The sequence below is a fragment of the Podarcis tiliguerta genome (assembly GCF_965153285.1).
Source record: "Podarcis tiliguerta genome assembly, chromosome: 5".
Taxonomy (NCBI): domain Eukaryota; kingdom Metazoa; phylum Chordata; class Lepidosauria; order Squamata; family Lacertidae; genus Podarcis; species Podarcis tiliguerta.
Window position 1 is genome coordinate 29,478,619 of NC_139538.1, and position 23,094 is coordinate 29,501,712.

General features: G+C 41.9%; 1 protein-coding gene across 2 annotated transcripts in view; it reads left to right on the forward strand.

The window, feature by feature from the left end:
- The first annotated feature begins 200 nt into the window (after positions 1 to 200).
- Positions 201 to 23,094, forward strand: part of SERPINE2 (serpin family E member 2) — a 30,776-nt gene continuing 7,882 nt past the window's right edge. For both annotated transcript variants that reach the window (XR_014511876.1, XM_083442913.1), the window contains exons 1-7: positions 201 to 469; positions 11,507 to 11,782; positions 13,984 to 14,211; positions 16,101 to 16,298; positions 21,008 to 21,206; positions 21,326 to 21,426; positions 21,772 to 21,858. Coding sequence is in view for 1 of the 2 variants with exons in the window: in XM_083442913.1 (XP_083299039.1) it covers positions 11,527 to 11,782; positions 13,984 to 14,211; positions 16,101 to 16,298; positions 21,008 to 21,206; positions 21,326 to 21,426; positions 21,772 to 21,858 (1,069 nt within the window). In the remaining variant the exon portion in view is untranslated. The remainder of the gene's footprint in view (positions 470 to 11,506; positions 11,783 to 13,983; positions 14,212 to 16,100; positions 16,299 to 21,007; positions 21,207 to 21,325; positions 21,427 to 21,771; positions 21,859 to 23,094) is intronic.

The window sequence follows — 23,094 nt, forward strand, 5'->3', positions numbered from 1 at the left end:
CCCACGTTCTGCTTGACTCGCTCCAAACCCGTGTTTACACATCGAGTCACATCGTTGTTCTCCTCAGTGCTCCCTTTTTCTTTCTTTCGAGCGCCTTGGACGCTCTTGGCAAGAGCGGAGAGGCGCTTCTGGACTTGAGGGAGGGAGGTGGCGCCTCAGGCTGGGAGGCGAGGCCTCCTCGCGGCGTGGTCTTTCGAGGAAGGGCGGGAGCTGGGCGAGGCGGAGGAGTAGGCGGCCGCTGCTGAGGAGACAAGCGGCGGCGGCGGCCCCAGTGGGAGGGGGAAAGCCGAGTGGGCGCCGCCCGGCCGCTTCTGCGCTCTCTCGCCGGCGGGCGGGATAAATGCGGGATTCGGGGCGGCCGCTCGGCTTAGTCGCTGAGCTGAGCGGGAGGAGCAGCAGAGAGGAAGCTCAGCCGCCGCCGCCGCTCTTATTCCCCCGGAGAGGCGCTTCTCCAGCGAGGGCGAGAGAGGTGAGAGCTCCTGGGGGGTGACTTCGCCCTGGGGGTCGCGCTTTCCTCCCTGAGGTCTCCGCCTGGCCCGCCCTTTCCCTTCCCTTTCAATGGGATTTCTTTGCCCCCCTCCCCAGCTTCCAAAAAGGAGGGTTTATTTTGGCGACCCCTCTCATCTTGCTTTCCCCCCGGCCTGTGTACTTTCCCTTTCTTTCTCGGCTGCTTATCAACTTCATGACTAACTCTTCATTACGGCAGTTCAAGGAGACACACACACACACACACACACACATATATGAACATTTCCATTAAGGTTGTTCTTTCCTCTTTTTCGGATTGAATTCGGGTTGAGTTTGTGGGACGGGCGGCGGCGGCTGGGAAGCCAGAAATAAATAACTGTTGGGTTTGCAAAAGCCCCCCTGTGCGGTTTATTGAGATGAATTCACAAGGGCTCTTTTTGCCCCTCTTCTTCCTCCAAATCTGTCTTGTGAATACTTGTAAATTCCCAAAGCCCACAACTATGCGGTATACCGGGGGGGGGTGTTGTTATTTTTTTGGGGGGAGAACAGCTTCCCAATTTAGTTCTCCGATTTCCATCTCCAGAAGAAGGAATGAGTGTATCTGAGATTCCCCCTTCGGTACTTTTCTGCTTACCTTTTACCCCGAATTTTGTGCGGTCAGGGCACCCTTGGAAACATGTCCGGTCAAGTTACTAGCCCCTGCGAAAACTTCATTATCTCACATTCCCGCCAATACTTGTAGCAGGAGCTTCTTCTTTTTCCCCTAGGCTATTCAAAAGAGCTCATTCTTATCCTGGGGCGGGATGAGATTTTTATGTGCTATGGTTGAATGGTAATTTACAAATGTGGCATAGGGCATCAAAGGAGTGCCATAAAGAGAACAGGTGACTATAATAAAAAGTGGGCGTCTCAGTCCTTACATCTTAGTCTGGGGCTGGATATGTTGCTCATAGGGTAGAAAGGATCCGCAACACAGACAGATGTCCTTGTCTGCCTCTGTAAGGTAATGGTCACCACAGGGAGGCTTTTGAAGAACCTCTAGCTTTTCTTCTCTTGCTGGTGGGTGTAAAAGTGGTAACAGCACAACTGAATTTAATGAAGTTACGCTTGTATAGGGAATATCTAAGAAATATTTAGCGTAGAGCATATCCCTGAATTGAAATGGAAAATGAGAACATTAAAGAGATTGATAATTTTCTTATCTTTTGTTTTCTCCCCCTCTGTGTGTCTGGGTTTGAGAGAGAGATGTTTTCTTGAACTATGGGGACACTTGTGAAATAACTGTGAAACTTAATTTGCTTAAAATTAGACAAGAATATGTTTAAAATTAGACAGTACAGTGCATCTCATGGCCTCAGTTGGTAAGAGCCCAATTCAAAATATATTCTGTGAAATACTGGTCCGTGTCTGTGTGTGGATTCTGCCTAAATCTCTGTAGTGTCCTTTTGTACCAAAGCAAATTATAAATGGCTTACAAGCTATTCACATAGCAGACAGACAGTTTTTGATGCTCTTGCATACTTTTATTTTTGGAAGTGGAATCTTGAGCTTGAAGCCAAAGAATATTTATTTGTATAAGAATTTCCATTTGGTGTTGAATGTCACCACAGAATCAAAAGGGCAATTTTGCCTCATTTCTAGCCCTCCTATGTGCGAAGGTGCTTGACATGCCCAGTAATAACTTGTGTGGACACTTTTTTTAAGAAGATGGGAGGAACACGTGAATTGTTAGAAAGATACGTTTTTCAAAATTGCCAGTTCCTATCCAAGACCCATCTGTTCTGGACTTGCTTTCCCCCCAAATAGATTTATAATAGGACAGAGGACATGGCTGCTGTACTGGTATCTGAAGTCTAAAGTACAGTGTAGTCCGCTTGACTGTATTGGTTTTTAAAGAGCTTGCTGGAAGATATTAGTCAAGCAGTAGATTATGAGAGTAGGGTATAGTATCAGAATAGTTAACTGCACTGCAACTAAGAACTGTAGGTCATCTAGCATGTAATGCTCTAAAACGACATTTTGAGGGCACAGCAGCATTACACATGCCCTAAGAACATCATAAGAAGCTGCTGGATCCGGCCAATGACCCATCTAGGCCAGCATCCTGTTCTCACAGTGGTCAGCCAAATGCTTCTGGGAAACTCGCACGCAGGATCTGAGCCCAAAAGCACTCTCCCCTCCTATGGTTTCCAACAAGTGATATGCAGAATCCTTACTAACCTCCAGCCATGGAGGTGGAGTGTAACTAACACGTCATTCTTGGTCGGGTGTAACATTCTTTAATAAAGGCTGGAACTGTGTTTTTGTCATCATCACCTTGAGCCATCCTACCTGAATTGAAAGGAAGGGCTTTTCTGGTGGTGGGAACCTAAGCAGTTAGTCGGAAATGGGATGAACCTTTTGTCCACTCATTCATGGAAGTGGAATGTCTTTTCTAGTTAAAGCTTGGCAAGGCGTTTGGCTCTCTAACGAGCAATTGCCGACAACATCCTTTGAGTAACTGCTTGAAGTGAAGAATTAGGTCAGCCACAAAGTACATGCTCTAGAAAGGCAACATTTCTTTCTCCAAAACAGTTTTAGAGTCCACCTGAACAATTAAGAGCGCTTCCAAGACTCGCAATGGAATAAATAATAGGCACAAAATAAACAGTAGTATTGGTTTATAGATAGTTTTCTGGGGGTGTGCATATTTTGGCCCTGAGAGAGGTTTGAGCTTCCTTATTCACTTCTACTGAATTTCAGTAGAAGCTATTTTAACACAGTTCTTGCATTTTGTTCCAAGTATAACTATAGCTGACAATTTGTCTTGCATTCACTTGCTAACCTAACAGGTCTGTGTGAACATTTTGGAAACTGAAATAATTTGAGATGGGACCTGTGCAAATTGGAACGGTGGTGTACTTTCAGGATTAAAAATGTATCCTACTTAAAATTTTAATAATAATAATAACTTTACTGGATCTTCTCTTGAAGATATGGGCTGGATTAGCTCTTTATTTACACGACAATTCATTGTTGTAAGCAGTTGTGTTCTAATTCTTAAGTTTTGGCATACTTTTAATAGCTTGCTGCTTTTTTCTGAAGAGGGATGTTTATGTTCGTTGCATCTTTGATAACCTTCAGTGCCTTTTCACAGGTAGTGAGCAGATAAACAATATGGCATCACATAAATTAATATGGGTATTTTAGGAACAGTTAATTCTGCATCATCAATCCTTTTAGTGTATTGTTGTTGCCTTGTAAAACACTGTATTTCACAAGATAAGGGGCAATAAATAAAGCATCATGGTGAAGGAACACATTTGAAGAAATTAAAGGTTGTTTTCGACCTAGTAGCAGTTAGTAACCAGCACATATTTCGCAATGCATCAAAATATTGTCATCACTGCATGTTTCTCAAGAACACAACTGTAAGGCTTTAGTTCTCTTTACATAACATTTGATAGGATCATCAGTATGTCAAATGAGTGTGCTGAAGGAAACATTCTAGATTGGTGTTTCAAATAATTTTCTTCTTACCAGTGGACTTTTGGTTTTTCAATTGGGAGCAAACATTTTGGACATGGACAAGGGTGGTCATACATCAGTCTTACTCAACCAATGGTTGTAGTGGCTGGACTAGATGGGAGTTGACTCCAAAACATCTGGAGGGTACCATATTGGCTACCTCTGATTAAAACATCTGGAGAGGCACCAGGTTGAAGAAGGGTGTCATAACACCATTTGGCCTATCTAGAGAGATACTTAAACAAGCTTTCACATGTGTTCTAGACATCCCGACTGTGTCCTTCAATGATGAGTAATTGTTGAGCATTTTATGGATCATAGCTATATTTTTTATATATAAATTAGTAGGTAAGGCTCCCACTAATGGCAGCAGCATTAATGCAGATTTTTATATCTCCAAATGGTGGAATAATGGAATGTGCAACTTCAAAGGAGAAGTGTTTCTTCAAAGCTTATTTTTCTATAGTAATAGTAGACATGGTGATGACTGGTGCTAAATCATAAGCCTCTTCAATACAGATTCCTTAGCTTTCTTCTGATGACTGCTAATGTAATTACACCTTCTTACTGTCAAGGTTTGCATACACTGGCGGAAGAGATAAAAAAAAAAATTGTTTTGTTTTCACATAGCCTTCCCAACCTTGTATCTTTAAGTTGACAGTAGAACTGTCGGTTTTGACAGCTTAGTTATACATAATAAATGAGGGCTCCAAACATATTTTGAATAAACTCACTTTAGTTGGAAGCAAATATTACTTATTTTGTGTCCTCCATCAAGGAGGAAAAATACATTTATGTATTTAGAAAGGTTCATGCTCCGAATGTTTAGTGAATTCATCTGCATGTAAGAGCGCCCTCTGCTGTCTAAGCTAGCTAAAGGAGTGCATCTACTTTGTTCTCTGTTTTGAGTATCTATTGTTGTTTAGATAAAATAACAATACTGTATCCTGATGTATAATTTGTCAATACATGTGGACGAAAGACTGAAATCTATGTTAATGTCTTAAATGTCAAAATATTTCTGTCACTTACTCTCTTATTGCAAATAGAATAAGTATAATTTCAATAGAATGAAAGCTCTTGAAATAGTTATTTGCATGCAAAATATATTTTGTTTAGAATTTGCATGGTTTTTGTGTCCAGACTGCTACTACTCCCAAAAAGTTAAGGGTAAATGGTATGAGTCTCATTCTGCCCCGAGGCTAAAAATTGTTGGTCTGAAGTAGCATCAAATATAAACAATATTGTGAAGGGCAACTTTAAGAAAAAACGTCTAGATGCTTTGCATTCAACAAGGGGAAAACAAAATAAATATATTTGAGCAAGAATGTTTAAAGAACTTTGGGATAGCAAACAGAAGGGGCATAGAATTAGTTAAAATCCTTTTGCAATTTTGTGAGAATATGTGAATATTCTTTTATGAAGGACCATGCGGGATTTGACATCTTTCTGCTGGGCCTGCAAGATAGAGCTGTTCCGCCTGGTCTTTGGCTTAGACTGACCCCTTATATGGGATTTGGTATATAAATTTTCCCTTGGCTTTTTTGCTGGCCCATGTAGGACTAGCATGGATAGCTGGCTTGGGTGAATATCCAATGTTTCCTCCCTTTATGGTCTTGATTTATGGGCTACTACTAAAATGAGGCTGCATTTTAAGCGGTATTTTAAGCTGTATTTTAATTAACTGGTTTTTTGCCCCCATTGCGTTTTATTGTAATTTATATTTGGTGTTAGCCGCTCTGAGCCTGGCCCTGGCCAGGGAGAGTGGGGTATAAATAAAAATTTATTATTATTATTATTATTATTATTATTATTATTATTATTAGATATATAAATAAAGTGGGTTCTTTAATAGCTCCCTTCTTTTAATTATATGATATTCACTAATTTATATTGGCTCATTTTCTTCTTTTTCTCTTTATTTTTTATTTGCTGACATTATTATGGATTATCATAGTAATTATTGCTATTTAAAATTAATTTATAATTTCATGTATTTTTGTAAATTGTGCAGTTATTGCTTGGATTTATGTTTCAGTTAAAATAAAATATCAATAATAATGATTTTTTCCTCCTCCGCTTTTTTGCAGGCTTGAGGTTTTTCACCTTTTTCTAAAATAATCCTGAATTTCACCTATCCAGTAACTTAAATACAGTGTGTATGTGTGGGGGGGAAGAATAGGAATCTGAAAACTTGACTACCAAGTAGCTGCATTTAATTTATATTCCTAGTCAGATTTTCTGAGCAAAACCCTCTAAGTTTAGAACATTTTTTTTTTAAAAAAAGAACGATAAAAAGAATATATGATGCATGAATAATTAGAACAACAGTTAAGAAACATTTTGTCTAATGGATTTCTGGGAAAAATAATGTGTCATGAATAAGCTTTGTGGTGCAAAACAGGCATATAAAACTAAAAGGCTCTAGTAAAAAAGATGTTTTGGGGAAGTAGTAATGAAAGGGACAGTTCAGAAACCACAGGAAGAGCTATGTATATTTTTAGTATAACTTTTTTCAATTACAATAATGAGAGAGTACTAAAAATGTGGTGTGCATTGTGTCTCTACTTTGTTGTGAAATTTTCAGTAACCATTCATCTAGCTGAAGCTTTAGATTTGCGTTTATAGTCAAGCAAAGTCTATATATCTGAAATTAAATCCACTATAATAATGTTTATTGAACAGAGTTGCATCCACCAGCAGAGCAGTTTTCACCACTAGTGCTTGATCTCGTAGCCACAATGGCTCCTGCCACTATGTGGCTGCTGTGACCACTTTTCCATTTTGTTCTTGAGCTATTTTGGCATAGGCTCTTATTAGTTATCAGTTCGTCTTCCTCACTTCTCAGTATGCCTCAGAGTAGATTCTCCTGAGCCCAAATAACTTTCTGAGTCAAGGAGCCGCAGGGCAGCTTGTACAAAGATTTTGGTGCTTTGCAGGTTAACAGATGCTGCAGGAGGACAAATGGTCAGATGAAGACTTTCTATGATGCTTGTAATAACCTGATAGATTAGCCAATGTGGAGCCCTCCAGATACTTTGGACTGCAACTCCCATCATCCCTGGGCATTCTGGCTGGAGCTGATGGAGTCCACAACATCTAGAGGGCAACATGTCTGCTACCCCTCGACTAGGCATTATACAAGAATTGCAATATGCTACAAGTAGACCATTGAAGTTTTGATCTGACACCGAGGAGGAGGATGAATCTAGCATGTGTGTGGTATTGCTCAGTTGGAGAGACTTTGGAGGAACAGAAGGAGGTGTTGTTGCATTTGGTTTAACTGTGGACCAGTTCATTATTCTGTATGCAACTATTTTGAAGCCACCTTTCTCCCCTAAATTAATCATTATAGGTAAGGAAGTGCTGGTTCTGGGAATACGGTGCAGGCCTGAACATTATAACACAGGGAAGGATTATATATCCCCTCCTCACCTATATTGGCAGCTCCAACCATCAATCATGTAGCACTATAGAGGCAGAGAAGCTATATGTGCAGCTCCAACCTGAACAGTGTGGAGGAAAGTCTTCTTCTCTGCTTCCTCTTGTTACTGGTTGGGGGAATTCTGTGTGTGTGTTCATGCTCTTTGTTGAAAGGGGTGAGGGTGCAATTGGCCTTTCTGAGATTATCTCTTCCTCTGTTTTTATGAAAGGTGTTTGCACTGGCCTTCAAAAACTTTCCTCCTTCCTTAATTTATAGCTGATGGAACCTTTACATTTGCCATCAAGCATGAACTTGACTCCCTATTATGGAAAGCTGCTTAATGTGAGATTTCCAAATGTTTCCTAGCATTCTCACTGAAATTCTTTCTTGAGTTCTTGGTCTACAGTTTAACTACACCTCATGGCTGGATTGTGCCCCACAGATGATGCAACAAATTATGCTTATGAAGTCTAGTGCTTAAGACTGAAACTTTTATCTTTCAAGAGAAGAAGATTGTATTTGACATGTTTCTGCCTTTTTAATTTTCTGTAGGCAGTGAGAGCAGACTGACTTTCTTGCTGCAAAATTGTCTTAGCAGCACTGACATAGTCATGTGACACTTGTATTCATGCTTAATTCTCAGGGGTAAAGTCTGAAATCTTGGTGGCGTGCATTATTTTTTAGCCCCAACAAAGCTCTAAAATGGATATTATCACTATCATTTTTCAGTCTTGCAATTATTTATTATGGGAATGGTTGGCCACCCGTGGTTTCTCCTTTCCGTTTCACAGGCATATTGCTTCAATTACACAGACACTATCTCTCCTGTCTGGGATTATTCTGGTGTTATATCTTTCAGTGTTGGTAGGAGAGAGAGAGAGAGAGCACAAACATGGTGCTAACCCTGTTTCATGGGGTTAGAGGAAAGGCCACATTTCCTCTTTTCAGTTTGTAACTATTTTGAGGAAACTTGGGGGTAAACAGGTAGCTTTAACTCAGGCATCCCCAAACTCGGCCCTCCAGATGTTTTGGGACTACAATTCCCATCATCCCTGACCACTGGTCCTGTTAGCTAGGGATGATGGGAGTTGTAGTTCCAAAACATCTGGAGGGCTGAGTTTGGGGGTGCCTGTTTTAACTCTTTAATAAAAAAAGAGGAAGGTTATCATGGGAGTTCCCTAAATGGTCTGTATTGGGAATGTTGTGATTTAATTTGTTTGCCATCTTGACTGTGGATCAGTGAAGTACTCAGGCTTGTAGATGACACCAGATTATTTCAATAGACGAGCTGTTGTTTGGTGATAAAGCATATGGTCGTGCATGTGGAATGTGTTGTATGTAATATCATGCAATTCCATTTAAAAGTACCTCTGGTAGCAGGGCTGTGAAATACCTTGGAATGACAGCAGCTCTTTAGAGTAGGGACAGTCAGTTTGTTTGTTTTTTATTACAACTTCCATCAGCTCCAGCTAGCATGGCCAACTGTCAGGTTGTAGTCTACAACATTTAGAGCAGGTGTGTGGAATATTTGGCTCTCCAGATGTTGATGAACTCCAACCTCCGTGGACAATGGCCAAACTTGATCCTGGAGCTTGGGGGACCTTTAGAAACAGTATGGGATATAGATAGCTGAAGAGCGAAGAGAAATTGGAAGAAATCACACCCCTCCAAGAATGGAGAAGCAACATGGGATCCACGCCAATGTAGAGGCCTCTTACTTAAGCCCTCTGCTGAAAGCTTATGAATGGTTCATTTCTCTTTATTTCTGGAAATATGTGCCCTCGATAATTTCACATGAATCTAATCTAGCCAATAAAGTCTGTTCCAGGAGTAGCTTTCTTTATAATGGGCACACTACAGTCATATTGACTGTGTTTGGTACTCCTTTCATGATAAGATAAATGTTGCCTTTTTTGCTCTTTGTTCTGCTTCTAGTGACCAGATGTGTAGGTGAATATTTTCATTGATTGCTACAATTTATTTGGCTCTTGAGAAGAGAACACTACCCTACCTTTCCCAATGGCTTTTCCATCTGGATGGCAGTTTCAAATCTCATCTTAATAGAACATTTAAAAAGTGAGAAGGGTACTTGTAAAACTTTCCTAAGCTATAATTAGGAAGCTGGAGGTTTTCTCTGTGCAGTAAACAGTAGTTTAGCAGTAAATTGAGGCATTATTCAAACAGAACAGAGTACAGTTGACAGCTATGTCTCCATGTCAGCCCATTTCACAGTTACTTGCTTAACTCACATCTCATAAAGTGGAATAAATGTTTATTTGCTAGTTATAAGTAAAACTGTCTCTCACCCACCCAACCCTAATCTTTCTACAAAGTACTGCTAGTGGTCAACAAAAGAGATTTAAAGACTGTCTTAAGGCAAATTTTAAAAAATGTAGTATAAACACCAACAATTGGGAAACACTTGCCTGCGAGCGCTCCAGTTGGAACAGTCTTTACCAAAGGTGTCATGGGCTTTGAAGACACTCGAACTCAGGACGCAAGGGAGAAACGTGCTACGAGGAAGGCCCGTTGGCAAATCCACACCGTGATCAACTCCTGCCCGGAAACCAGTGTCCCCACTGCGGAAGGATGTGTGGATCCAGAATTGTCCTCCACAGTCACTTACGGACTCATTGTTAAAACTGTGTTTATGGAAGACAGTCTTACTCGGCTATGAGTGATCGCCAAAGAAGAAGACATTTATAGTATAACAAGTTACCTATTGTAGAAGCAAACTTATATGCCTGATTTTGGAGGGTGGAAATCCTTTTGGCTCTTTACCATTCCTTTAACCCATATCATCTGAATTCAGAACAAGCTGAACCTCATGATTTTGGGGGTGGGGATAGTGGGATAGGCACGTGAATGAACAATCTTAAAGTGTCCTGAAGTAGATGGAAGCTGTGCAGTTTTAAGTGTTCAGTGAAAGGTTGCAAAAATTGACTCCAGTAACAACAAAAAACACCAAAATTTGAAATATTAAAGTTGTAGTTCACGGAGATCTCCCTATGGCCTTCCAGATGCTGTTTGACTCAAACTCCCCTCAGGTCATGCTAGCAGGGACTGGTGGTACCTAAGAGACAAACAGCATCTCGAGAGCCACAGGTTCCCCACTCCTGCTGCAGAAGAATGCAGTGTCCCTAAAATTAAAATAGGAAAGAAGAATCTGGTCCCAGGCATGATTTCTTGCATTCTGTGGCAGCAGCAACTTAGGAGGTGTAGAAGCATTTTCAGATGGTTCAGAGAGAGAATTTTTACTTGAATTTTGAGGTTCTCTCACAACACACACACACACATGCATACACTCATTTGTTTTTCTGTGATGTGATCTCACATAGCGGAATGTTGTGTGTGAATGACGCAACCATGTGGTAGGGACAGATTGAGTGGTATTTTCCCATGTAGTCAGCATGATCTCGCAATACAGAAAAGCAGCTCCCACGCAACTGCAGCTAGGTGTGAAGGGTACCTGGGACTTGCTAGCTTGTCAGCAAATAGTCTGTTTTGATGACACTGTGCCAGTGAAGCCACAAGTTCAGCCACTACTTTCGGAAAATCTGAGCAGTGTTAACTCTGTTACCAATAATTGGGGTTTGTTTTGGGTTTTTAAAAATCCATTCATTCTTACTCACTCCCAGTTCTTTCTTCTTCTGTTGCTGCATATTATCCTAGAACAGCCCCTCAACTTCATGTCTAGGATATTCTGGGATATTCAATGAAGAAGGCAGCTTTTTATAGTTTACAGAGTAGGGATGGAAGGTTACATCACTTCTGGTTCTCTCAGTTTCAGAATTTCCAATCTTCAGTCTACTTCTCTACAATGTGCAACAATTTGCTTTTTTACATATAAAAAAACCATCATGGAAATTATTCATCAGATTTGTGCAAATTTCTCCGAATAAACACATTTTGAAACGCAGGCTTGATTGGTATACATATTTTTGCAAGCAGTTTTCCTTAGTGCTGGTTTAAATTTCTGAATTTGTGGAGATACATAAAGGCAGATGACTTTCAACCAGTGGGGACAGTACCTGCAAATAAGTGCTACAGAGAACTGACATGCGTCTTCTGCTCAGTCCTTAACTTTGCTTCCCCCTCTCTCTTTAGATTGTTTTGGCTTAGAAATCATGAACGGGCGTCTTCCTCTCCTCTTTGCTGCCTTGATTTCTGCGTGCCTTTGCTTCCCACCGAGTCCGCTGTCTCTTGAGGAACTGGGCTCAGACATTGGGATCCAAGTTTTCAATCAGCTGGTCAAAAGCAGGCCGAAGGAGAATGTTGTGGTTTCCCCGCATGGAATTGCATCAGTACTTGGAATACTTCAACTTGGAGCCGATGGCAAGACAAAGAAACAGCTAACAACCGTGATGAGATACAGCGTAAATGGTCAGTTGTTTTGATCTGTTGTTGTGGGCTTTGGGGTCTTTGTGTGCTTATGGGAAATTGCGGTATAGGTGAGAATTATTTTAGTCACTGATACAAAGTGGGACTGATAGCAAGAACAGTAGATACTGTGTTTGAGAACACTAGCCAGTTATCTTGGTCTAGTGTGTATTAAATAAGTGACAGTGAAGCAGTATCTCTAATACCCGAAGGCATCTTTGGGCACAGTGTGAAGCATTGATGCTAAACACAGTAAGTTCAACAAGGACTGTCCTCGTGGTTCCAAAGAAAACAGAGTTGAGTATCATTGACAGGCTTGTAGGGGAAGAATAAAATGCCCCTTTATGTGGGACTGGCAGCTTTTCATGCCTGCCTCCAGATGTTGACTAAAATATCCCTGCATTTAGTGATAAATTAAATCCACAGTACTATTGTGGTATCAAACTGTACAGCCTTTCCAAAGTTCTGCTTTTCTACTCAGGATCTTGCTTTTGTCAGGCTGCATTCCTGACACTGGCAGGCATCAGGGTTGCATTCCTAGCCAGTAACCCTCCCTTGACAGGAGCTCACTAGACCTTGTTGCCTCCCTGGGTGTTTTGCAAGTGCCAGTATGATTTACAAGCACATTTCAGAATGGTAGTACCACCGTAAACATAACTCACTCTATCAATACCTTCCTCCCCGAAAATACTAATTATAATGGAACATTTTCCTATGCCTACTGAAACAAGAATACTATAATGTACTAGCAAGTACACTATTGCACCATGACTTACCGTATTTTTCGCCCCATAGGACACACTTTTTCCCCTCCAAAAATGAAGGGGAAATGTGTGTGTGTCCTATGGGGCGAATGCAGGCTTTTGCTGAAGCCTGGAGAGCGAGAGGAGTCGATGTGCACCGACCCCTCTTGCTCTCCAGGCTTCGCACAGATCTCCACAAGCCGTGGGAGCCCACGCTGGGCTCCCATGGCTTGTGGAGAGTTGCCTGCATGCCGAAGGCTGGGCGCACCGACCCCTCTTGCTCTCCAGGCTTCGCGCGGCTCTCCGCAAGGTGCGGGAGCCCGGCGCTGGGCTCCCGCAGCTTGCGGAGAGTTGCTTGAATGTCGAAGGCTGGGTGCGCTGAGCTCAGCCTTCGCGCAGCTCTCCGCCAGGCGCGGGAGCCCGGCGCTGGGCTCCCATGGCTTGCGGAGAGTTGCCTGTTCTGGGGGCTGGGGTCGGTGGAAGCTCGGGCTTCCCCCGCCCCAGACCCGCACTTGGGGGGGGGGAAATAATTTTCCCCCCTTTATTTCTCCCCCAAAAAACTAGGTGTGCCTTATGGGACGGTGCGTCCTATAGGGCGAAAAGTACGGTATTTTTTTCTTTCAGGAAATGGAATTCACACATTGATGAGTCATTTTCCAAACCCTGGAGAGAAGAACTCTTTTGTGGAGTAATCTTGAATACCAAGAATTTTATACCTAATAGATCTATTTAAATTATCTGCAAGCATCTTGGTCCGCTGTTATTTTTTTCCTGATTATATTCAGACCATTCTTGTCATGGAACTCCCTACACAAAAGTTTAAGTACTTTTCCCCAGCCACTTTGCATTGGAACGCCAAACAGCATGACACCTTCATGGTAGGCAAAGCAATTCCTCTCATGGAACTATAGGCCCTAGGGTATGTCTTTAGTAAACATGGTTTAGCAAACAGGAGAGCTAGCAGCAAGTCACAGCCTACTTCTATCATTTGCCCACAGTGAACTGCTTAAATAAATTGGTGGCAGTGCCCAGAATTTGCTCTGAGGGTGCACAATGGGTAAAACAGCAATATTGCAATCCAAGTGTACCTCTGTGATTATATTCATGCCCACCAACAGTGGGTACCTTTCTCATGGCTGCTTTATCTCTCTTGCAGTTTATCTGTTAAGTGCATTTGATTGATCTGTTGTCTTGGTACATTGCTTGAACTTCGAAAATGGGGCTGTGTGTTGGGCATGTTCCATAATGCCTAAGGTTTGCTTGGCTCTGGAATCCAAACGCATTTGGAAGTAGATTCCACTGGAATAATTGGAACTTGCTTCTGAGTGAACATGCCCCAGATCACAGTTTTAGGTGGCTTCTCAACCTCTGTTTGTGTGCTTACCACTGCTTATTTTGAAGAGGGTATTTTAAGCATTTATTATTTTTTTTACTAAAGATTCTTGCTTGTTTTTCAATCAGGAGTTGGCAAAGTACTGAAGAAGATAAACAAAGCCATAGTCTCAAAGAAGAATAAAGATCTTGTGTCAATTGCAAATGCTGTCTTTGCAAAAAGTGGCTTGAAGCTGGAAGTGCCTTTTGTTTCAAGAAACAATGAAGTCTTTCAGTGCAATGTTAAGAGTGTGAACTTCGAGGACCAGAACACTGCATCTGATACTATCAACCAGTGGGTCAGAAATGAGACCAAGGGTATGTGATGCCAAACAGCTAACTTTTGTCTCTCCCCCCCCCCCCCGGCCTTATTATCCCTTCTGTCTTGTTTCTGCTCTGGTTGTTAGATTTATCTCTCTTCCCACTACTGATAACATGTAGACCACAAGCTACTTGGAGAAGGAACTGCTCTGTTTTGATTTGGTTATAATGTAAAGCACATTGATGGAGTAGAATAGTAATAAAAGAGTCTTGGATTGAGCAATATCCCTTTGCGTCCCTGGTCCCCAGCACCCCTGACTTAGAGAACAAAGCAGGTAGAACACAGTGTTTGGGGTCAAATAAGGCCACAACTTTCTTGATTACACATGTTAAGAGGTTTGGCATAGACATTGGGTGTAACCATAAAACATCCATCCCGTCTGCTTGGACGTGTTACGGTTGGGGTCTATCCAGAGGCAGGGAGGACCTATGACTTAAATCAAATAGGTTTGCCCCTGTGGGGTTGCCACCTTGAGGAGTGCTGTGGCCCTAGATCCCACTTGGTGCCTGGAAAAAGCATTTCCGGTTCCAGTATTCTTTTAATGGGATGCCCCTTTCCCTAGGAGAGGCAGACAGAGGCTTACAACCTCCCCTCCAACAAGCCAACCCAATGCCAAAACCATCACCTGTGTCTTGGATTTGGCAGTATCCCTTTCTGGAGCCTCTAGTCCCTGCTGCAACTGGTCTCTTCCTCTTCAGCTTAACATTTCTTTCCAAATTCTTTGAAAAACTGAGCTTTAAACATCTGAAGCATTTGGACTGATTTTGTACACCCTGCCTGTGAGTACAGGCTGTTCTTTTAAACATATAAAGTGTAAATCAAACTACAAAATGGCGATTAATATCAAATCTTTTTTACTAAACTTGTAACATCCTCTTGACTACATTATCTTCTGTAGTGGCGATTTCCTTGATACTCTGTTATCTCACTGTTTTGCCAAGAACACAATCTCCTCAAAAAAAATCTCTTCTGTCTCTGAATTGATGGAAAGTTCCTTTCCTTCCTTGTGCTTTTCTTTATATCCACTCCTTTGATTGTTCTTTGTTCTTTTTTATGATGAGATCTCAAAGAAAAAGCACCAATGGCAAATAAAGTGGGCAGTATTTGGGCCAGGGAGAAAGCTGAACGTTATTGAAGCCCATTGATTTCTTGTTTGTAAACTCATAGTGTTTAGTAAATTGCTTACTGATTTATATTACTTTTTTAAAAAACCCAGAACACTAATAAAAAAGCCCATGGACTGATTTGCCCCTGGAATTTAGAGGAAGATTTCTGCATAAATGGCAGAACTCTTGAATTTTGGGAGGCTTCAAGATGCCTCAAGATGCATGCTGATCATGAGACTGGCACACATGTGTACAGAAGGACAGCAAAGTCTTTGATCAACTGAGGGGGAGGGTGTCCCTTAGAACACCCTTCCCCAACTTGGTGCCCTCCAGATGTTTTGGATCATAACTCCCACCAGCCACATATGAGAGGGCACCAGGTTAGGGAAGGCTACATTAGTACAAGATGGATTTCAATGGGTTTGATCCAGGCAAACCTCCAAGTGTATTGAGAATATTTGAAGAAAGTTTGGCAGCGACCCAAGGCTAGTTCCAGGGGTTGGGAGCTCTTGACCATCTACCAACCACAAGGGCCATCGAGTCCAACCCCCTGCCAAGCAGGAAACTCCATCAGAGCACTCCTGACATATGGTTGTCAAGCCTCTGCTTGACAACCTCTTCTGTGCATTCTCTTGGTCTGAATCTTCTTGTAGCTTTTATTTAATGTAACTTGGTATTGAATTGCCCCCCCCCCCCGCCCCTTTTCCCTTTCAGCTTTTCTGATTATTAAGCTTCTTTTTCTGCTTGTAAAGTATAGGGTTTTCTTTTGTGCTTTTCAGGTATGATAGACGGCATCATATCTCCGGATTCTCTTGATAGTGAGCTGACCAGATTGGTGCTGGTAAATGCAGTATACTTTAAGGGACTATGGAAATCACGTTTTCAGCCAGAAAACACAAAAAAGCGAACATTCAACGGAGCTGATGGAAAGACTTACCAAGTGCCTATGCTGGCTCAGTTGTCAGTGTTCCGATGTGGTATGTTCAATATTTTTTCTTTCTTTCCTGGACTGTTGTTTTTCATCCTTAAAGCAACAGGTGCCCATCTTGCCTGCTTTCCCCCAGTTTCTGAGGAAGGCAAGGTAAAAAAACAGGAGAAACTCAACATATATAAAACCATCAAAGAGTACATGCTAAATTTTGTGGTGATGTTGTTTCTGGAAGGCACCAAGCATGAGAACAGCAATGGTTTTGCTGGTATGGCTCTGCACAACAGATAGGGAACCTGTGTCCCTCCAGATGCTGTAGAACTACAAGTTCCATCATCCCTGGCTTTGGGCAGTTCTTCCTGGGGTTGATGGGAACTGGAGTGTGTGGAAGTGTCATTGTTTCTTTGGTGTGTGCACCCACTAGTATTGATGCTCTCTACGGCCCCCTTTTTATCCTAAGCTTGGCTATGTAGTTGCCATTTCTTGGCCAGTAACACTTTGATTAGCTCAGATTCTTGCTGATTCCTTTGAAAAATACTTCATGATGATTTCAGTTGTCTTGGAGGAGGCAGCTAATGGAAGTCTCTGCCTGCTGAGAAAGAAGTGATTCAGCACGAGCATTTTAAATCTTGTAACATTTCCAAACTCAGTTCCAATCTATCATAGGGAGTGTTTGAACAAAAGGAAGTGTTTTCGAAGAATGCGGAACCAGTGTCCTTGCAGATGATGCTGGATTCCAGCTCCTGTTAGCCCCAACTAGCATGGTCAGTAGTCTGGGAAGATGGGAGTTGCAAGTCAACAACAACTGGAAGGCCACAGATTTCCCAATCCTGTGCTACTTTATCCCTTTCAGAATTCCCTCTTCCAATGAGATGTGGTCAGGTGTCCTTTCATTCTTGGCAGAAATCCAGCACTAACAGCTCCGATCTTCTGTTGAAACATTTTGTGTTGATAGATAGCATATGGTCTTCCTAATAAGCATTAGTACTCTCATCCCCTTAAAGAAACCCAAGCTGGATTAACAGGTTTTAGCTCCATAATTCATAATTAAACGTTCATACCTCAACACATGCATCAGATTGAGACTCTGAATAAAAATGGAGGGGGTGGGAAGTGAGAACAGCTTTTAAAAATTGCACCAGTTAATTGGGGGCCAAGCACATAGAGTGCAATATTGTGCATGTTTGCTTGGAAGCAACTCCTACTGGGTTCAATGGGCTGACTCCCTAGTAAGTGAATTAGGATTCCAGCCCACTTTGGAAAGTCTTCATTAGCTTGTTCATTTTGATTAATTAAACTTGGCAACTCTAATATAAATGCTAGCTTACAAAGATTCTGTATTTCACAACAGACTATTGCTATTTGCAATACTGCAAATCTATAACGGGATGTTTGAGATTTCAAGATTTCTGAAAGAGGCACCTTATTGCTAATAAAACTATTACTGTAATCTTTTGAAGTTGCCAGTTGAACCTTACTTTATTATTAGCAGGATGCTTATTTAAATGCTGAATGTAAAGAACAATGAGAATAGCTAAAAAAGGGATAACATGAGTCCTTAAAAATTAAAAACCTTTTCATATTTCTGTTGAAGGTACCCCATTCTCCTTAGCATACGCAGCATTTGAGAATAGAAGCTTTTTACTGAAACTCTATAATACCAACTGGAAAACATTGTGCATGCAATAATAATTTGCTGTAGTTTTTCCAACATTGTATTTTTGTTGTTTAGCTAAGCCACCTGGTTTCTCATATGGATGTCCTGCAGGAGCGTCAAGAGTAGATGTTCTGTTTGAATCCTTTACCTCTTTGATGATAGTTTTAAAAACTTAATATTTACACGTTATCATTTGGCCAGTTGCAACCTTCTTACAGTTTTAACATTAATTCTTATCCAAAGAGAGCAGTTCTATTTTTAGGACTGTTTTCTTGCCCAGTGTAATTTTTTGGGGTGCGAGGTGGCAAAAGGAAGGCCATCTGTTCTGTGTTTGGTCTGCCCTAGCCTCACGTAGCAGGGAAATTCAGCTTGTATATAAAGAATCTGCTGAAGACATTGCTAGATTTTGGTACCTTTAGGTAGCAAACTTCCTTCTTCCAAAGAATGCCATGTTCATTATTGTTATGCTGTCACTGAGATAGCTCGTGTCACCTATACTAATAGTGAATTCAGGTGCTGTGACTTTTATTATGTAGAAATGATAACAACATTTATATATCACTTGATGGTTGTAAAACCTCTAAGCTGCTTGCAGCATTATTAAAATTATCAATAAAACAGATCACAATATTTAAAGATAATTAAAGTTAACTGTAAAAAGGTTAAAACACACCCATATCTGTGGGTCTGGGCAGGCTTGCCTGAACAAAAATGCTTTAAGTTGTTGTGGCAGCTTTACAGTGAAAACAGGGCTGCTGAAACAGTAGGTATCAGCATCTTCAGGGAAGCTCCAAGGCTTGCAGAAGTACAAAGCAAAAGAAAAGGGGGGACACTCTCCTCTCAAAAAGGCTCAAAGACAGACATACTTAGAGCTGCAAAATGCTTGAGTAGTTGGGGCAAGCAATGCGTTTGCTGTATTTCCTGACTGTTTTCTTGATGTCCTCATAATACCAGATTCATGGCTAGTGTTTAGAAGTTATGTAGAGACAGTTGGTATGACACTTGGCCGGTTTGGGGATGTCTTTCCCCCAGTTTCGAACATGACATGAGAAGATAGGGAAAGCCCGTTTTTTGTTGTTGTTTCTGTGTGCCTCTTTCCTTTCAGCTTTAATCTATTGCAGAACATTGAGAAACAATTGCTATCAGTAACATGCTTCGCATGCAATTATATTCAGGTATTCCACCCTGGTATATGCAGTAGTGAAAAGGGTGGGTTATGCATTTTAAAAAGTTTAGTTGTGGCACCACAATTTCTGTAACATTCTTTAAAGGAGGCTTCACCAGCCCAAGGAAGGAGATGGTTTTAGGGCAATGCTGGTGGAGCAGGGAAAGAGAAATAGTGATTCTTACCTGTGCATTTCATTGGCCTTTTACTTGTGTGTGAGGGTGTTTATATAAACATTAAGAACATAATTTACGGAGCATAATAATAGGCAGAATAATAATAAAATAATCACAAGAACAGGCCTCTCCCCACACACATTTAACAGGCCATAGATTATTTAATGGCTGGAGGCCTGAGTAAAGAGGGATGTTTTCATCCAGCGCCTAAAGACATGTAATGATGGTGCCAGGCGAGCCTCTCTGGGGAGAGCATTGCACAAATGGGGAGCCACCACAGAAAAGGCCTGTTCTTGTGTTGTCACCCTCCAAACCTCTCAGGGAGGGGAGACATAGGGAAGGGCCTCAGAAGACAAGTGGAGGGTCCGGGTCATTTCTTATAGGGAGATGTGATCCTTCAGGTACTGAGGTACCAAGCCACGTAAGGCTTTTATAGGTCAACACTTTGAATTAGACCCAGAAATGAATTGGCAGCCAGTGCAGTCAGGCCAGGATCGGAATTATATGCCTTGCCTAGACATGGAATAGTTGGTATTCACCAGTGTGCATTAGAATCAAACTTAATCATAAGTTTTGTTTATTCAGGCCTGTATCAGGATCATTTTCTGAAAACATTGGGGGGTGTCATAATGACTCCCTGTCACCCCACAAAACCCCTGAAATTTCCATGAACCAGCCTGTGCAGGTGTGCTGTCTGAAAATCTGTAGCAGCAGAAAACATTGCACAGGCAGAGTCTTCAGACGGTCAGAGCTGGAAGTCTGGGCGGCTGCCTGTTGCTACTTGCTTTCCTTCAGCCTAGCCTGAAAGGTATGAACCAACTTTGGCATCAGGATGAAAATAATAATAATAATAATAATAATAATAATAATAATAATAATAATAATTTATTATATCCCACCCTCCCCAGCCAAAGCTGGGCTCAGAGCGGCTACCAACAGTAAAAATAGCACAGTTTACATAAAATCACAGTCAATTGATTGAAATACATTCTAAAATCAGTTCAGAATCAAATTAATGGCAACCATTGGGCTAGAGTTCTGTGAAGACTGCCAAAGGAGGGAGTCAGGCTGTGCCTTGGCCAAAGGCCTGGTGGAACAGCTCTGTTTTGCAGGCCCTGCGGAAAGATGTCGCGTCCCGCAGGGCCCTAGTCTCTTGTGACAGAGCGTTCCACCAGATCGGGGCCACAGCTGAAAAAGCCCTTGCTCTGGTTGAGGCCAGCCTAACCTCCCTGTGGCCCCGTGATCTCCAAAAATTTTTTATTTGAAGACCTTAAGGTCCTCCGTGGGACATACCAGGAGATGGCTTTTGTGTTTCTCCCATGAGCATGGGAAGAGAAGTTCTGATGGCCAATGGGGCCAAAAGGAAGAAGGAACAAGTGAGGCTCCCCCTCCAGCCTGAAATGTTTGTGGGTGTGCTGGCTTCATCATGGTCTCTTCACCTGCAGAGTGATTAGGGAGGGGAAGAAGTGACCTGCAGGGCAGGGCAGCAGCTGCAGGTGAAATGAAAGGGGCATGTTGGGATATTCACAAGGAAGTTCTGGGGCAAAAAATGCCCTTTTTTCTGCCTTTCTCTGCCAGCAACTTCCTTGTAGATCCCTAACTCTCCTCCTGCTTCAGGGAACAGGATGAGGACAAGCTGATCCAATTTGTTTCAACAGCTACTTATTACTGAGACAGTCTTGCAATACAGACTGAAGGTTTTCTTGTCTTGGATTCCCCCCCCCCCATCCCTTTTCTTTTACTTGCTCTGTTTCTTTCAGGCACAACAAGTACTCCTAATGACTTGTGGTACAATATCATTGAATTGCCATACCACGGTGAAAGTATCAGTATGCTGATTGCTCTGCCCACGGAAAGCACAACTCCTTTGTCTGCTATTATTCCTCACATTAGCACGAAAACGATACAGAGCTGGATGACAACTATGGTGCAGAAGAGAGTGCAGGTTATTTTACCCAAGTAGGTTCTGTTCCCCCCACTTTATCTCACACATATTTATGTCACCCCTATTGAAAAATCTTTTCGCAGTTGGACTTAATTTCAGTCTCAGGATGATGCTTTTCTGTTGCTCCCACCAGGTTTACTGCGGAGGCAGCAACAGACTTAAAGGAACCTTTACAGGAGCTTGGCATTCGAGATATGTTTGATCAGTCAAAGGCAAATTTTGCAAAAATAACAAGTGAGTTACCCTCTCATTCTCTTGTCCGTGAGTTTTAGGACCAGGGATTTGTGGAAATAATTTGGTTGGTTTGAATTTTATCCCATTTCTCACTGAAATTAAATTATCAAAACACTGCTTTGTGATCTGTCAGTGTCATTTTTTTCATGCCAAGGGATTACCTGGTACAATTTTTTTTAGCAGGTGGGGGGAAATGGCATATCTTAATAACAGCATACAGAAGCAGATTGACTTCTCCTTATGTTTATGTATTACAAAAAGTGTTGGCTGCTCCCTGGAATGTAGCATGAGGATGTGTATACATAATATTTACGGCACATATGTTCTGTGTTTGACCCTTAACAGGAACAGGAAACATTCATGTATCTCAGATCTTGCAAAAAGCAAAGATTGAAGTGAGCGAAGATGGAACCAAAGCATCTGCAGCAACAAGTAAGCATTTCACTGCTTCCCCATAATCATCATTAATGCATATAGAAATTTTAGGTTTTTTAAAAAAATAAAATCGTAATTTCATTAATTTTAAAGTATAGCTGAAATGGCATTGCCAAGCCAGAATAATCATTTAACAGACTTTCAGAAAGCACTTGTGCATATCCCCCCCCCCCCAAGCTGAATAGGAACTTAGGAAGGCAGACCAATGGTCCATCTAGGTCAGTTTTGTCTACACTGACTGGCAGCAGCTCTCCAGGGTTCAGAATGCCTTTCCCAGCCCTGGAGAAGTGGGATATTGAACCTGAGACCTTCTGCATGCAAAGCAGATCCTCTGCCCCTGAGCTAACCCGTTCCCCAGTTATGTCACTCTGCAAGGCAAACTTCTTCACTTGGAGATTTTTCTTTTTTTCAGAAAGTAGTATAGAATTTTTCTAAATATAGCTTAAAGCAGGGGCGTTCATACACTCACCAGCGCGATGTGACTCTCAGTAGCTACTGGACTTCAGCATTTCCAAATTATAGAGTAATTTGCCCAAATCTAATTATAGTTTAAGAATATGGCATTTTAAGTCTCAGACTGATGCCTTTCTGTTGCCCCCACCTTGGACTTCTTAAAAGGTAAATAGATTAAATTCTTCAATTTAGGAAGTACTGGTCTATTGCTATCTGTTTAGAAAAATGTTCACTGGTTCCTACAAAAAGGTCTAAAGGTCATGCAAAAATGAAAAATACAAAGTGTCTTACAAAAGTATTTAAAATACAATAATACTAAAAAAGGTAAAGGTACCCCTGCCCGTACGGGCCAGTCTTGACAGACTCTAGGGTTGTGCGCCCATCTCACTCAAAGAGGCCGAGGGCCAGCGCTGTCCGAAGACACTTCCGGGTCACGTGGCCAGCGTGACATCGCTGCTCTGGCGAGCCAGAGCCGCACACGGAAACGCTGTTTACCTTCCTGCTAGTAAGCGGTCCCTATTTATCTACTTGCACCCGAGAGTGCTTTCGAACTGCTAGGTTGGCAGGCGCTGGGACCGAACAACGGGAGCGCACCCCGCCACGGGGATTCAAACCGCCGACCTCTTGATCGGCAAGCCCTAGGCGCTGAGGCTTTAACCCACAGCGCCACCCGCATCCCTACAATAATACTAGGCAGGAGCTTTTCAGAACCTGTTTTTAAACCTTGCTTCTGTTTAGGCGCACCTGCCCAGATACGTAATTTTAAGAGGTTATTTGATT